The 17,134-nt window shown below is 38.6% G+C and overlaps 1 protein-coding gene across 7 annotated transcripts in view; it reads right to left on the bottom strand.

The window, feature by feature from the left end:
- Syt16 (synaptotagmin 16) overlaps window positions 1–17,134 on the bottom strand; it is a 253,975-nt gene that overhangs the window by 40,337 nt on the left and 196,504 nt on the right. For 6 of the 7 annotated variants that reach the window (XM_078050021.1, XM_040275698.2, XM_078050020.1 and 3 more), the window contains exons 3-4: window positions 7,542–7,754; window positions 2,492–2,745 (exon numbers count right to left, since the gene is read on the bottom strand). In XM_078050021.1, coding sequence (XP_077906147.1) covers window positions 2,492–2,745; window positions 7,542–7,754 — 467 coding nt within the window. The remainder of the gene's footprint in view (window positions 1–2,491; window positions 2,746–7,541; window positions 7,755–17,134) is intronic. The other variant, XM_040275699.2, reaches the window with a different exon arrangement.

Genomic DNA, 17,134 nt, shown 5'->3' with positions numbered 1-17,134 from the left:
CAATGAAGATCTTTCCATTTCTCTTTCAGGCTATTTCTTCGGGTAAATGCTCACTCCACCTTTATGTTCCACAGGTGTCCTGGGTAAAGCTCTTCCATAACCATCCTAAGAAGTCTGCATGAAGCAAAATGGCCAAATTCTGCATGGGCCTGTTGAGGCTGTGGCCCATGAAAACTGGGCTTCGTTGCCCCTTCCTGGGTTGATGTGAGATGGAGATTTGCAAAGGTTGGTATTTTCAAAGCAATTAATTATTTCAACACACACTGCCTATCACCAGGCAACTGAAGGAGCTCCTCCTGTGGGTACTGTTAATTCCACTAATCCATTTGACCTTCCTGCAAGGTAAAATCTCTTCATTCTTATCCCCATTTGGCAGATTTTAATTAACTTCTCAAGGCCAACCAATTAATCAGTGGAAAGCAGAGATGAAAAGTGGGACACCTGCCTCCCTGTGTGCTGGAAATCGCCAACCACCTCTCATTGTCTTCCCTGCCAAGTCCTCAGTCTGTAGAAAAAAGTCAATGGCCTTTGCCAACAGAGAAGAGCAGCGCTTGAAAATCCATCAGCCTGGCAGGTATCACACTGCAGGACCGGTTTCCTTCAGAGATAAAATTCATGATTCCTTGAGATCTAATATCCTGGGTTTTTTCTTTAAGATGGGAATACTTGTGTCAACCTGTCAAAATCCAGGTAGGTTTAAAGATTTTCTGTCAAACTGACAAGGCTTTCTGTTTTAGTAAGATAGTGTTGATGTCATCTGTGTGGCCAAAGTAAACAGACCCACAACATATTCCCGATGCCAGATACATGGGGGAAAGATGGGGTTCTTAACGCAGCTAAGAGGCAAATAAATCAATTCTTAAGAGGCGAGCTAAGCCTGCAGAGCAGGCTGTTACGGGAACTGCCTCTGAGCTGGATTTGAAGTTCTACTGTAGGAGCACCAAATTACAGCTTTTGTCTTGAAATAGATATGAGGTTGAATGGAGCACACAGAGATGTCTGGGTATTTGGGGAGTCTGAGAACATTCAGTACCCTCAACACATCTTCTCTTTAGGATCCCCGGGGCAGGTCAGCAAGAGGTTCCATGGAGAAGAGATTACCAGCCTGGTAGCACAGTTACCAAGCAGAGTACAAACAGGCAGGTGAAGAGCTCTGTTTTGTTTTTGTGGTGAGGGAGCCAAAATGAATATCTTTAAATGTTACTGTGTGGGATTTGATCTGACTCTTTCTTTCTTCTTTTTAACAAAGCTGATGAGGTCAGTGGCCTTGGGTACCTCTATAGCAAGGACTGCTTTTAATAAGCTGTACAAACTATACATCTGAGTTACCACTCCTGGTCCTTGGCAGAAACATTAACACAGAGGTACAGAGGCATGTGCACACACACCCTCACACACACCTCCTTACATGCTCCCTACACTCCCCAGCATATCTGCAGTACGATTTTGAAACATGATTTTCTTTTGTGTTTCCTTGAGCATTCAGAGTGAGTGTGTATGTGTGTGTGTGTGTGTGTGTGTGTGTGTGTGTGTGTACTAATAAAAGATTCATTCTGTTTATTTTCTCAGATGAAACTAATAAAATCCATTCACCCTTCTCTTCCTCTATCTTCACAGCTTCATGTTTTATATACTTATATGACCTATTTCATCAAAATCAATTTCATATTAGGTACTAAAAACTACTATTTAATACCTTCTGGTGTCATGGAATTAGGATTGGAGGGGATCTAGCTAATGAAGAATGACTGGTAATGTATGAAAGATAAAACAATGTTTGTAAAATCCTTCTTACTAGGGTGTAGTAACTGGCATTTCAATGAATGGCAGCTATTCCCATCATCCCCTCTGGTCATATCTCTAGATAGTTAGGCATATTAGGGACCAGATTTAATTGAAAAAGAAATTCAGAAGAAGTATCTTTCATCAGAGATTTATTCAAAGGCTAGAGGGTCATCTCCTAGACCTCCAATTCAATTAAAAGCTAACGAATATACTAACATATGCAGCAAGACCCTCATCGTAATATCATGCATAATTTTATTTGGAGGCCTACTTCATTTTAGTGAAATTCTCAATTTCCATTTCAAATGATCACAACTAAAGATTTTGGGTATGCAACCAGGAAGGAAATAAACCAACCTCTCCAAAGAACTAAAAGTTTTCTTTGTATAAAAATAAGTCCTGTAAGGGGTCATTTTATCACTATTCTTCTTCCTTTTTTTTAATCTAGCATTCTTTTCTTTGCATTTGAAACAAATTTACTTGTGGTTCTTTTATTCATGTGCTCAGGGACTTTGGTTATCTAAAGAAAAATTTATTTTTAAAAAAAGGGTATTTTAGGTCTTTGTTTTTCAAGGCAAAGTTTTCTTTCTGGAAAAAACTTGATGAAAGGAGGGTAAGGAGAAGAAAATGGAGGAAGAAAGAGATGGGGAGAGGAACCCAAAGAATATACACTGATAAAGCAAAGAATGGAAAACAAATAACTCACCTCTGGACTCCATACTGAGGAGCTGTCAGTAGCATAGGAATCTTCAAATCCCCGGTTATTAAAATCTGTTTCCATCTCCAAGCTGCCCTCTGTGGACTGACGACTGAGGCTTCGAACCCCACTGGTCTCTTGGTGAGAGGTGCCATGATGTCTGTTGTCTCCTCGCTCACTTGGGGACCGTGAAGTAACAGAGATGGCATGATCTTTGTAAGACAGAATCTCAGAATAACTCAGTTGGCTGGTTCTATCCAAATCTAAATTTACAGAGAGAAAAGTATTTCAAATGCATTGTTTTTCATACCTAGAGAAATTAAGCCATTGCAACCACAATAATCAAGACCACAAAAACAATATGCACAACAGTAACATCTGCAGAAAAAATTCTACCCATGCAGTGGATAAATTTGATCCATATAATAAAAAAGACCATTAGGTCTTTCCATGAGGTTCAAGTAGGTTTGATACTTCCCAATAATATGAGTATCAAGAATGGGTATCTAGCCAGTTGCAGGGGCACCCACCTATAATCCCAACTACTACAGGGGCTGAGCAGAAGGATCACATTCAAGGCCAGTCTAGGCAACTTAATGAGGCCCTGTCTCATAATAAAAATAAAAATGGCTGGGGGGGGTGTAGCTCAGTGGTAAAGTGCCCCTGTGTTCAATCCCTAGTAACACACACACACACTCTCTCTCTCTCTCTCTCTCTCTCTCTCTCTCTCTCTCTCTCTCTCACACACACACACACACACACACACACACACACACACAATGATATTTATATTAAAAGGATAAATTTAACACAAGCATTTTGTTGGGACTAAAAAACACAAGACTTCAAAAATGGCTCCAGAAAGCAAAAATAGTAATCTAATGTGGAGATCATGTTAGATCATGGGGTCAAGATCATGGAGATCATGACTCTCCCATTGTTCTTTCTCTCTCCCACATTCACTACAGGTTTCTGTAGTTTTCTCAGGTGAAAGTTCTCTGTATGACCCGTAGAAAGAACACTGGCCTTGGATTCTGACAATCTGGATCTAAGTTCTGTCTCTGCCTTAAGAACTTGAATAACATTCAAACTCTCGGAACCTTTATTTCCTTATGTTAAAAAAAAAAGGTAAAACCCATCAGAGGGTCACTGTAGACACATGAAACTATCTGTCTGACAGCCAACAGGCCCTTTCTTATCTGACTGTCCCCAGTTGGCTTCATCTAACTCAGTTTCAACTGGGATCCTCAAACCCTCCTTCCTGTTCTTTCCTGCTTGTCCATCCAAGGCCCCAACCAACTCCTGAACCATCCTGACTGCGTCAGACTCAGTGCTTCATTCTGACCTTAGTGTTTCACTTTCCCTCTCTCCTCTCTCCTTCTCTCCTACACCCTCCCTGCACCTTCTCCAAGCCTTATTCATCCCATTCCTCACTCTCAACATCTAAGATGCCCTCAGATGGTAAAGAAAAACTGACAGTCTGCCTAAGTGACAGATTTTACCCTGGTTTACACACATGTACACACAAGTAGCTAAGATGTCTTATCTCTTTGGTCTCTAGTCCCTTCCAGTAGTCCTGTTCCCAGGATGAGAACATATTAGAGATACAGACAGGACAGTGAGTGGGACATCAGAGTAGACTCACAGACTCAAATCTTACACCCACACTGCATAACAGCACTTGTTTCCCGTGTTAGCCTTACAACCTCAGGTGGAATAGAAGCTCCTTAAAGGTACAAAGCCATACACTTTACTGCATGGTCCTTATTAGGTTCTCATTAAGCCTTTGAATAACTCTGAAGTCTAGGCAGGTAACAAATATTTGAAGCAGCCAGATGTGTAGCAACATGGAGAGTCAGTGAGAGAAAAGTATATGACTCATATATACTAAGAAACCAAACTTGCAGGATATAATGTTGCCCTATGCAGACCACATAAAATTATCCTCAGACAGTGGTGGGCCTGAGGGTACAACCTCAGACTACTGATTTGGGTTTTTGCAAAACCATAGCAGGCCATGGAGAATTTTCCTTATCTGCCTAGTTATTCTTAATTGTTCAGTTCAGGCCCTTGGAAACATTTCCATAGGGCACTGCAAAAATGCTACATTCACACTTTCAGCTATTTGGCAAACACACTTTAAAAGGTCCCAAATAATGACATAGCAAGGGAAATTCCACATGCAAAAAAAACCCCTACAACATAAAGCAGAATTTTCTTCTAAGTCTCTAATTAGCACACCCATTCCTCACATACATGAACAGTAAAATGTCATATTAAACAGTGGGTCATCTATCAATATGTGTAGCGCCCAGCAGGATATCAGCACAAAATCTAACTTGCCAAGAAATTACTCCCATAAAATTGTCTCATGACTCTAACTCCTATAGTGATAATACCTAGATCGCTAATGAGAGAATTTTCAGCAGCTACATTAAAGCCTTGAAACATTATTCATAATTGAAAAAAACACAGGAGAATTATATTAATGTCACAAACCATTTTCTATGGCAGACAAGCAAGAAATGAATTAGAAAACCAAATCTGGGCTCATGTCAAGTTGCAAGGAGGTGGAAGGGGAAAGGTGATTCATCTTTCCATAAAGCAGACTTCCCTTCCTTGAAATTAAAAAGTAATTACATTGTTGTCAGAGAAATGTATCCTGGTTTCCTAGAAATTATAGGACATAATTATGTCACACCAATTCTATTTGTTTGACCAGAATATTTTTCAACTTGTCTAGTTTATAACCCATTTTGATGGAATAAAACACTATTTTGCAATTGCTTTCTCTGGTATGCCCATCATCATCCATGTGTGAAGACTCTGCTTACCATCTGTGGTGGTCAGGTCTATGTGCCATCTTAGCAAGGCAATAGGGGCCAATGATTCAATCAAACACCAGTCCAAGTATTGATGGGAAGGAATTTTGTAGGTGTAATTAAATCAGGAGATCAGTCAGTTGAAAAACAGTAAGATAACTACAACATCATTTATAACTGGTCAGTTGAAAAACAGTAGGATATCTGCAACATCCCTGAAGTACAAATTCTAAGAACTGCAGCTTCAGCTCACCTGAGAGTCTGAGCCTCCCTTCTTGACAGCTTGCCCTTTGCATTTTGGAGCTCTGTATTTCTGTCACCTAGCTAGCCCCCATAACCACATAAGCCAAGGCTTGGTAATAATTCTCTTGAAATATACACACCTACCCACACAGACACATGTGTATGTATATAGGGTGTATGTATTCCCACTGGTTTTATTTCTCTGGTTGGACTGTGATTGATAATATCACCCCAATCAAAAATGAGATTCCAGGAATAAATGCGCTGAGTTTGATGAAACCAGAGAGATATTATCTAGCTTTTTATGAAACATTCTCAGAATTTAAAAAAAAAAACAGTAATTGGACTATTATCCTACAGCCCACCTTTCATGCCTAAAGACCTCACACTCGGCCTCTAAATCAAACCACTTAGACCAAACCCACCTTAGCATAATCAGGAATGCACTGACAAGCCATGTGCAATAACACTGAATCAGATGCAGAGAACAAGAGAGAACTTGCCTGGAGTGTGGTGCTAATAACCTCACTACTGAGTCTAGAATGATCTCACTTAAGATGAAACATGAGACAATCTACCTAGTATATGGCTCACTCATGGTTCAGATTTTACTTGGAACTGAATCTATAATCTCACTGCCCAACACTTTTGAAAGCATTTTTTTGTGTGTGTGGAAATGTTTGTGCACAATTAAACTTGATCTTAGAAATCATGTTTATGATAGAATAAAATGGCTAAATATATAGACAGCAAGCAAAGAAAATCCTCTCTGGAATGCATGTTTCATATTTTCATTTCTTATCATTGAAATAAATCCATCTTTATAAAACAAACAAGAAAAAAAGTCAAGCAATAAAAACTACATTAATGTTTCCATGGCATTTGATGACCTAAACTTTGGTCTGCAGCTATGCCTATGAAAATCCTGCTGATTTTCCTCAAAATTTACAGGCAATTTATTCAGTGTGGTGGAATTTTTCCTTTCTCCAGTAGAGAAAAATTTACTTTTTCTATCACTATCTTCAAAAAAATTTTCATAACTACCAATTGAGACCTGAGACAGGTTTTTGCTAATTCCAGGAAGATGGGGGTTAGGTGGTTGTTACAACTCTCAGAACATTGGCCATTTGTGTAAATCAGAACCCAGACACTTGGGCTTCTGGGAAATGGAGCCATTAGCTTTAGAATTAAACAAGCGACTCGCAGGGAACCAACAGCTATTAACTTTCATTAGCTAACATTTGCCCTCTCCACAGAGAAAAAGGAATGCTCTGATGTAACAGAAGAGAAAGAGAAAAAAATAAGGTGGGAGGAGGTGGGGGAGGGATGGTGAGGAAATGACAGAGGTCAGCAGCCATTCTTATTGTGGTTTGGCCATAGCAGGCCTGTATTTATTAGCTTACCTTGAACTAAAAACAATAGCGATAAAATGTCAGTCGGTATTTGTCAGTAAGTGAAACTACATGATAGGCAGCAAGTTTTTCCTGCTGAAAAATAACATGGTTCTATTTGTTAATTCTAGCTTTCCCTCCCCCACCTTGTTTGTTGCCTGTCCTGTCTTCACTGCCAAATCAAAATTTCTTCTCTTTCATCTTCTCTCAGTTTCTGTGATCTCCATTTTCTCTTGTCTAGTGCGAAAATGAGGAAGGTGTACTATGACGTGCCCATTGGTTTCACTGACCACACGCCCAAAAAGAAAGAAAGAAAAGAACTCTGAGACCAGACCAAGAAGGTGCATGCTGTGACAGTCTCTCTAGATATTTACTAAATACACTTCCTGTCCCAGTGGGGCTCTGGGCATAAGAATATCGGAAAGATGCCTCACCTTTGCTCAGGGAAGCACTAAGAAATATCACATTGTTCTTTTGGCTTCCTTTTCATTTTCTTTTCCTCTCTGGATTCTTAGACACAGAATATAATATCTAAATGACTCAAAAATATTATCATTGGCCATTGCTGGTCTAAATAAAGGAAAAACAAGATGCAAAGGATACCTTTGCAGGCAGACACTCCGGTGCTATCTTCTTCATGGGTAGGGAGCAAACGGCCACATTTGGGTTTCTGTTCCAATTCCTTAGGTTTTCCTTTCTCAGAAGCTCTTGAACGGAAACTCTGGGACCGGGACACAGAAATCTCAAATTGTTTGATCACGTCCTCATCACTGTCAGAAGATGTGGATGGTTCTTCATCATCCCCAATACTGTCAACTGGGAGCAAACAAGAGACATGAGTCTGTGTGGCCTCTGTGATCCGACAGAGAGAGAAACAGTCTGGGAACCTGGAGAAGAGTGTAGACAGCTAATCTGGATCAAGCAGATTCAAACTGCATAGGAAGGATAGGAAGCACTTCTAAAACGGAAAATTGAATCCGAAGGGATGAAACAGAGATGGCTAGAACCCAGGAGAGTCACTGGGATACCTGTAGGCAACATCAGGAGCCATGGGGTTGAGCCGGGCAGCCCTGCTGATTGTTTATGGTGCTTACAGGTATCCACAGCTAGGAAGAGGACCTGTACAAGTGCATCTGCCTGATGTGCAGTGTTATGGGAAATACATTCTTCATATTATCACATTTATTAAAACACACAGAGCCAAGTTCCACTTCAGAGAAGAGATACTTGCAACTAAAATTTTCCAATAGCTTCTAAGTTTTGAAAAGCGAATCATTGTGTCTATTTTAACTCATTTATACTATCCATGTTCTAAATCTTTCTCAGCATCAACAACCCAACCAAAATACTCATTCAGATTTTTTTTAAATTTTAATTTGTTATATATGACAGTAGGATACATTACAATTCTTTGAATTTTTGAGAAATAAATTTCAATGGATATATTTGAGATTCACATGAGGCAGAATACATACAGAGAGTAAAATGGTGTGATATTGAAGTGAATTAACATATCATCTCACATAGACACTTTTTGTATGTGACAAGAGGAGTTAAAAATCTACTTATTTAACAAAAATCTCTAATATAGCTTTGTTAACTAGAGTATTTGTGGTGTGCATCAGATCTACAGACTGTATATTCTTACACATCTGCTACTTTGAATCCTTTGATCTACATCTCCCCATCCCTGCCCCACCCTATCCTTGGGAACCATTGTTTAATTCTCAGTTTCTTTGAATTTGACTTTTTTTGGAAAAAAAAAAAAGGTTTCATATATAATAAAAAAGTTTCATATATACTGAGTCTAGAATGATCTCACTTAAGATGAAACATGAGACAATCTACCTAGTATATGGCTCACTCGTGGTTCAGATTTTACTTGGAATTGGATCTATAATCCCACTGCTCAACACTTTTGAAAGCACTTTTTGTAGTGTGGAAATGTTCGTGTACAATTAAACTTGATCTTAGAAAACATGTTTATGGTAGAATAAAATGACTAAATATATAGACAACAAGCAAAGAAAAAAAAGCAAATCCTCTCTGGAATACATATTTCATATTTTCATTTCTTATCATTAAAATAAATCTATTCATTTCTTATCATTGAAATAAATCCACTGATGTAAAAACAAAAAAGAAAAAAAAGTCAAGCAATAAAAACTACATTAATGTTTCCATGGCATTTGATGACCTAAAATTTAGTCTGCAGCTATGCCTATGGAAATCTTGCTGATTTTAAACATTTACAGGTAATTTATTCAGTGTGGTGGAATTTTTCCTTTCTCCAGTAGGAAAAAGGAAAAATTTTCTATCACTATCTTCAAAAAAGTTCACAACTACCAATTGTGACCAGAGACAAGTTTTAGCTAATTCCAGGAATATAGGGGTTAGGTGGTTGTCACAACTCTCAGAAAAAGCAGCTATGTTAGCTAATATGTTAGCTAATGAAAAAATGCTTTCGAAATGATTTTACATATATATAAGATTTTTCGATACTTTTCTTTCTGTGCCTGGCTTATTGGCTTAGCATGATGTCTTCTGCATCCATTCATGATGTAACAAATGGCAGGATCTTGTTTTTAAGGCTGAATAATATTCTGTGTGTGTGTGTGTGTGTGTGTGTGTGTGTGTGTGTGTGTGTACAGGTATATACATGTATATACATACATGCCATATGTATTTGTGTATATATATTTAATTTATTCATTCCACCCACCTATAGACCCAGGCCGTTTCCATATCTTGGCTACCATGGATAATGTTCAATAAACATGGCAATGCAGATATCCTTACAAGATGGTAATTTTGTCTCTTCTGGGAAGCTCTCAGAAGAGGGACTGTTAGGTCATATGGTAGTTCTGGTTTTAACTTCTTTAAGAATCTGCCCACTGTTTTCCCCAGTGGCTGCACCAATCTATATCCTCACCAACAGTGTATTTGGATTTCTTTTTCTTGTCATTTTTTCCTTTTGATCCTGGCCATGCTAATGAAATGCCCTTTGAATTATTTGTACACTTCACCCACACTGGCACCCTTGCCTCTTGCAGATGTCCTTTACCTTAACTTTGATGTTCCCTCTGCCTCCCCCAGATGGCTCCAGTCTTAGCTTGACTGTCACTCCATCCTAGAGGCTTCCTGGCCATCCTCCCTCAACTAGTTCTCCTCATAACAGTACTTCCTTGAAAATAAAAGCTATTATCTGTTTTGTTAAGTGATGTCTCCCCATTATATAAAACTATACCTGCTGCAGAGTAAGTGCTTAGTAAACACTTGTTAAATATTAAATAAATGGGTGAGCCGGGTGCTGTGGCACATGCATGTAATCCCAATGGCAGGGGAGGCTGAGATAGGATGACCATGAGTTAAAGCCAGCCTCAGCAAAAGCGAGGTGCTAAGCAACTCATTGAGACCCTGTCTCTAAATAAAATACAAAATAGGGCCGAGGATGTGGCTCCCGTGGCTGAGTGCCCCTAAGTTCAATACCTAGTAGTACTAGTAGCAGTAGTAGTAGCAGTAGCAGTAGTAGTAGCAGTAGCAGTAGTAATAGTGAAAACCCAGTTTTGTCCCAAGCCTGAGCACCCACGTAGCAATTAACATGCTGTCCCCTATGCCTGGGATACTTTTCTCTGGGCTTCTATCCAGACTGGTTAAGAATATAACTTGACACATCGGCCTAGATATCAGCCTAGATTGACTTCTTTCCAGAACATCCTTCCTTAATCCCTGAAATCAAGTTCAGGGCTCCTTCCATGTGCTGTAAAATATTTCTCTCTTCTCCCTTGCAAGTCACCCCTCCCCACTGTGGGGACATTATCTATCTAACTTCTAATTGCCCCACCATCCTGAGTACACCATGAAGATAAGGGGGCACATCAAAGATTCCCCCATGCATGCAGGCCCTATCTCTGTACCAGGCACACAGCAGATTGCTGGTTAAGTATTTGCTGACTGTGAACAGAAAACTATAGATAATGAAGAATAATTTTAACCCCTTCCTTGCATCTAAAAGTCACATAGTGATTCCAGAGAAGACTATGGTTGTTAATTTGCAGATCAGTCATAAGGAACACTTCCAAATCAGAAACTAAGAAGAAATAAAACATCATATTTTTTTAGTGAGAGAAACTACTTTTAAACACCAGCCTGGTCAAAACATTTATTTTCTGCCTTGGTTAAGAGTTGAGATTCCTAAAGTTCTTTGGAAGAATAGTAATAATAACAAACATTTACTGAATGATTTTATATGCCCAAGACTAAGTGCCATGTACTTATTTAATCCACACAAAATCTATATTATTATTATTTCCATTTTTCAAGTAAGAAAATTTAGGGGGAGAGGAATCCACGAGGAGCTGAAGATCATACTACCCAAAACTGGTAGAAACAAGAATTGAATCGAAGTAGCCTATCTCCAGAGCTCACTAAGCTGAAAAACCAGAGGTCATCATCAGAACTCTCACACTGCATACTCATTTTAAATAGCTTCTGTGGCTAAGTCTTTTAACCTCTTTGGGCCCATTTCCTTATTTATGGATCACTCCCCAGATCTTTTTTAGCACCAAATTCTCTGACTTCAAAGTTTCTGCCTCATAGGATCAATATTCAGAGTTAAGCATCTGGTCTACGATTATGAAAACCTAGCTTTTTCATCTCAGTTTTATTGCCTGTGTCCATCACCACGGTAGGACCTGAAAAACTAAGTGTCAAAAGGAACTATCCAGTCAGAATGGCAATTATCAAGAATACAAGTAACAATAAATGTTGGCAAGAATGTAGGGGGGAAAAGGTACACATACATTGCTAGTGGGACTGCAAATTGGTACAACCACTATGGAAACTAGTATGGATATTCCTCATAAAATTTGGAATGGAACCACCATTTGACCCAGTTATACCACTCCTTAGTTTACATCCAAAGAACTTAAAATCAGCACACTACAATGATGTAGCCACATCAATGTTTACAACAGCTCAATTCACAATAGCTAAACTATGGAACCAACCTAGGTGCCCTTACATAGATGAATGGATAAAGAAAATGTGATATATATATACACAATGGAATATTGCTTAGCCATAAAAAAGACTGAAATTATAGCATTTACCAGGAGATGGATGAAACTGGAGAATATTGTGCTAAGTGAAATAAGCCAGTTCCCCCAAAACCAAAGGGATCTCAAGTCCCACTAAACAACAGATTAAATAGATCCCTCAAGAAAACAAAGCTGCATCCCAAATCTCTCAGCTCTGCTGTCACCCACACAAAGACATGGGTTTATTCCAGGGGTAGCTAAGCCACTGTCTCCTAGAGCCCCAACACCTATAGAAGAAGCATCATCACAGACACTGGGACAAGCAAGGAAGAAAATCTGTATTACTAACAACAACTTCATTAGCCCAAGAGAAAAAGCTGTAAAAACATGAAAAAGCAAGGGATGTATTTGATTCTCTGTTTTACTCTTTAGGTTTGGGAAGTTTGTTGATATTATTTCATTGAAAAGTTTAGGCATTCCTTTGGTTTCTATCTCTGAGCCTTCATCTATCCAAATGAATCTTAAATTTGGTCTTTTCATGTTATCCCATATTTCTTGGAAGTTCTGTTCATGCTTTCTTAACATATTACTCAATATATATACCAGGTATCTTCTTGGGACTTTGCATATACAATCCCATTTAATCATCATGGCCACCCACAAAGTAAGGACTATTATTATCCCCATTGTATAGAGAGGAAAGAGAAAATGGGTGAGTACTTTCCATTAGGGAAACAAAGTTAGGAAAGTAACAAAGCTTGGACTTGATCATTGAATGTATATCCTTAACCACTGCACCCATCACCAGATCTCATTACACCAGGAAACCGAGCCACCTCTAGCTTAATTTTCCTGATGAGGTGAGAAGGAGCTTTGCCACTTACCCTGAAATCTTCTAGGAGGCTGCTTCCTTTGTAATGGATCAAAGAAGAAAAGAGCAGTGGAGAGCAATCAATGCATGTGGTGTGAATATATATGGCCAGGCTGCAGGATAACTGGCCTGTTGCTCCTCATGAGATTATATATACAGTGCTATTCTAAGCCTCACTGCCCAAGAACCTCAGAGAATTCTCCAGTCTAAAAAAGGAATCTGTAACCTCTTCCAAATGCCACTGAGCAGCAACAGTAGCAGCATTATAGTTAATAAAAGCAATCTCTTGTATGGCATTTATCATGTGCTGGGAATTGTTGTAGAACTTAATGTATGTTCATTTATTTATTGCACACAAAAAACCATTGAAATAAGTACTGCTAGTAGACCCATCCTAAGGATGGAAAAACAAAGGCACAGTGAAGTTAATAATTTGCTATAGTCATAATAGTTCATAAGTTGTAGACCAGGATGCAGCCCAAGCCATCTTACTCTAAAATCCTTGCTTCTTCGAGACAAAACTCTTAAACCATAAACAAAACTGATAAAATTGTGTTTTATCACTAAGAAAACAAGTCTCATAGGTTAGGTTGGAAAGAATTTTCATGAGTATCTATTCCTTAATTTTCACAGAGAAACAAAAGCCTAAAAAGTGTTTTTCCCACAGTCATACCAAGCCAAGACCAATTCCAGAACTCCGGTGTTTCAAGTTGATAGTGTTGCCATATAATTTTCCAGCCTTTCTTCCTAATGGTTTTGAGTCTTTTTTTTTCCAAATTCAATATTTGGCTCTTATCTATTTAAATCTGTTATAATGCAACTGTGTCAACAACTAAATAGCTGATCTACATTTCATTTGGCTTAAGCTGCAAAAAATTACAAAGTCTCGTTTAAATTGTGGCACTTGTTTCAAGATCAGATAGTATTTTCTGAAGTACCATGTGCACATCAAGTTCAGATTCCTTTCAAGCTAAATACCTGGGAAGTACAGTGGCAGTTTCTATTAAAATCTTCACTCCTCTAGCAATTAGCTTACTAATAGAACAGGAAAAAAAAACTGCACAATTGTCATGGAAGTGAATATGTTGGGAAGTTGAAACGTTCATTTCACTCAATCACAGAATTCAGACAAATCTTAGGAATCATCTAAACATCTACCATTAAAGAGAAGTCAGACTTCTGCATTCATTTCAATACATGGCCACCTAGTTTCATCCCTTTATTCACATGCTATCAAGGTGCTACTGTGAGCTTCTTTCAGGGCAAGCAACTCATGAATTGACAGGCGGAGAGCAATTTGACAATGATCCACCAGTACTAAGTCCTCACTGCAATGGAAAGAGAAGGTCCCTCTCTCTAATTTGCATGAATTATTTTCTAGTTTATGAAGCAGCAGAGGAAATTCTACCTTCATCTTCCACGTGTAAGAGACAAGAAGGAAGGACCTAGTACAACAGCAACTGTATTTTGGATACAGCACCAGTCAAGTCTAGAGTGATTAGAGGGTAGAATGTGGAGTCCAGCTGCTAGAATGTGACCCTGGAATCTTCTCCTTGGTAGTCTGGGACCAAAGCAAGTTCCTTTACTTTATCAATTTCAGCATTTTAATTTCTACATTCCTTACCTCTTAACAGTTTTGAGAGGACTAAGTGAGATAAACTAGGTACAGGCACTTAGCACCTGCTTGACATATAATATTCTCAAAAAAAAATATTGTTGTTGTGCACTCTGCACGACCAGTTGGATTTCTTCCCCCACTTTTACCTTAAAAGAAGCAATAAAATGAGCAGGTGGGCACTGCCTATTTCCAGACAGTGCTGCTAACTCCTACAGAGCCTTCCACCAGGTTTGGGCACAGGACTGTGAGGTAGGGTGAGAAATACAACCATACTATCCGCTTAATCTTCTACTGTCGCAGCCCTTGTTTCTTCTGCCATTCTGCTGCTATTTTACAGATGGAGCAAGAATTTATACACAATCACTGCAGCTTCAAGCTTATTAATTCCTTCCCACCCACACAAGCGCAATCAGGTGGAAGCAAGGATTGCTCAGGTCTTATAAACTGAGAGTGGCGACCATCAGGGCTGGGCTGTGCTCAGTGATGCAGGACTTGGGTACCACTTCTGACTACAATTGCAGGAAATTCCTCCAATATCAGATTTCTCAAATATCCAGTGGCCAATATCTTCCCACCATGGCTGAATGGGAAAGAAACAAGGACAAGAAGCTGGTTCAAGTGACAAAGCAAAAGGGAGGTCAGAGGTGAAATTGCCTCTTTGAGAACCCTGAAAAATGGCCACTTTTCTAAAAGTACAATTCAACCATTCTTAGACCAGAGCAGGTTGACAAAGGATTTTTATGAATCATCTAATCTTGATTTGGTTTTCAGACTATGCTCTGTGGAAGCCAAGGGTCCCCAGAATGAACTTCAAGGATGCTCAATACAGAAGTTAGGGATGCAGATTGATGCACCCCGAACAGGTTCAGTTTGGCACCTTTTGCAATCATGGATATTTTGCTTTAATATGGTTTATTTTTTAATTTTGCTGAGGGAAAATGTTGGAGTCTGACATTTTAAAGAAGTTTGAAAAAAAACACTAATATAACTCTACACTCTCCTACTACAGGCTGCATATTAAGACTGAAATTATCTAAGAGATTTTTCCAATAGTCAGTTAGGTCACTAGTGGCAGAGGAAGGATCAGCAGCTAGTTCTGTGCACACTGTTTTGTGTCACCCTGAACCTTATGTGACATGTTTTGATAACTCCATTTCATATATGAACAAAGAAATGGCACTGTAGTAATTAAATATGAGTGAGTCGTATAGAAACTCTTTCACTAAAATTAGTAACATAGAAAGCACTATACCAAGTAAGTTACGGTATTGAGAATTTCTATTCTGACAATGCTGGATTAGTTCAAACTGACCTTCCCACAAATAAAAGTTACAAATTCACAACAAAAACATGTTTACGTGAATGGTATGAAGGCATACAAAGCGAGTAAAAGCACACAAAAACTGGATGGATTTAATTTTTGAGAGAAAGCATATCTACTGGGTAAGCACATGGCCCTATGACTTTCCTACTCAAAGTATTCCTATGTCTGGGACACACAGAGGAGAGAGCTCAGGGAGGACTCAGAAGCCTCATTGAGTTGAGGTATCAGAGGACAGAGCTCAAGGCAACAGAGCAGATGGAAATTAAGGAGCAAAGCCCAGAAAGGAAGGAGCCAAGGAGAAGGAACACCCAAATCTGCATATGAACTTAGCTTAACCCTGACTGAAACCTGAACTACGAATGCAAAGGTGAGACTCCAAGAAACTCAGGAAAAGCAAATCTGGAAGGCTGAAAAAGGTGAGCAGGCATGTCAGCTGCTTGTTGCCTGCCTTAAAGGAGACAAGACTTGGAGTTTGAATATGAACAAATTAAAGGGGCGAGGCTTGGTGAACACCCCAGCCTATCCATCACAGCTCTAGAGGGTCAATCTTAAAAAGTAAAACTAGGAGTAAAAGGGAAACAGATCCATCCTAACCAATAAAATCAATTCTCCAAAAGAGAAAGGATTAAAAATATAAGTTAGACGAACTATAGGCATAAGGAAGTTATTGATATTGAACAAAGCAGACTTCAAGATAAGGGGTATTATGAGAATTAAAGAAATATGTTTTACAACAATAAACTGAGCAGTTCATCAAGAAGACACAAAATGGGTACATGCACCTATTAACAGGGCTTCAAAAAAAATGAAGAAAAAAGTAATCAACTGAAAGGAGAAATAGAATTCAAAGTAAAAGTTAGGATTTTTAACATGTTCTTCTCCATAGCTTAGCAACTAAAATAATCAATAAATATATAGATTTGTGTTATAAGCCAACATATAGTCAATCACATTGATATGCACTTGAAAAGAGGATTCTGCATTTGTTGGATTCAGAATTCTATAAATATCAAACAATACCAATCTGCATACAACTCTTGCAGAAAGTAGAGCAAGACAATGCATTTTATGAAGTCAGCATAACATTAATACAAACAGCTTTTGACAAAGACATTACAAGTGTAGAAAATTATATATCAACATTCCTTATGATCATGCTTACAAAAACTTCTTAGCAAAATATGAAGAAATATAATCCAGTAATGCACTTAGAGAACCATATGCTATGCTGATATGAGGTTTATCCTAGAAATGCATGGTTATTTTAAGATACTAAAATCAATTGATACAATTTGCCAAATTAATATAATTAAAGAGAAAACCAAATAATAATCTCAACACATG

Source organism: Ictidomys tridecemlineatus, chromosome 5, assembly GCF_052094955.1.
Source record: "Ictidomys tridecemlineatus isolate mIctTri1 chromosome 5, mIctTri1.hap1, whole genome shotgun sequence".
NCBI lineage: Eukaryota > Metazoa > Chordata > Mammalia > Rodentia > Sciuridae > Ictidomys > Ictidomys tridecemlineatus.
The sequence above is the reverse complement of the archived record's forward strand: the minus strand, read 5'-3'. Positions and strand labels throughout refer to the sequence as shown.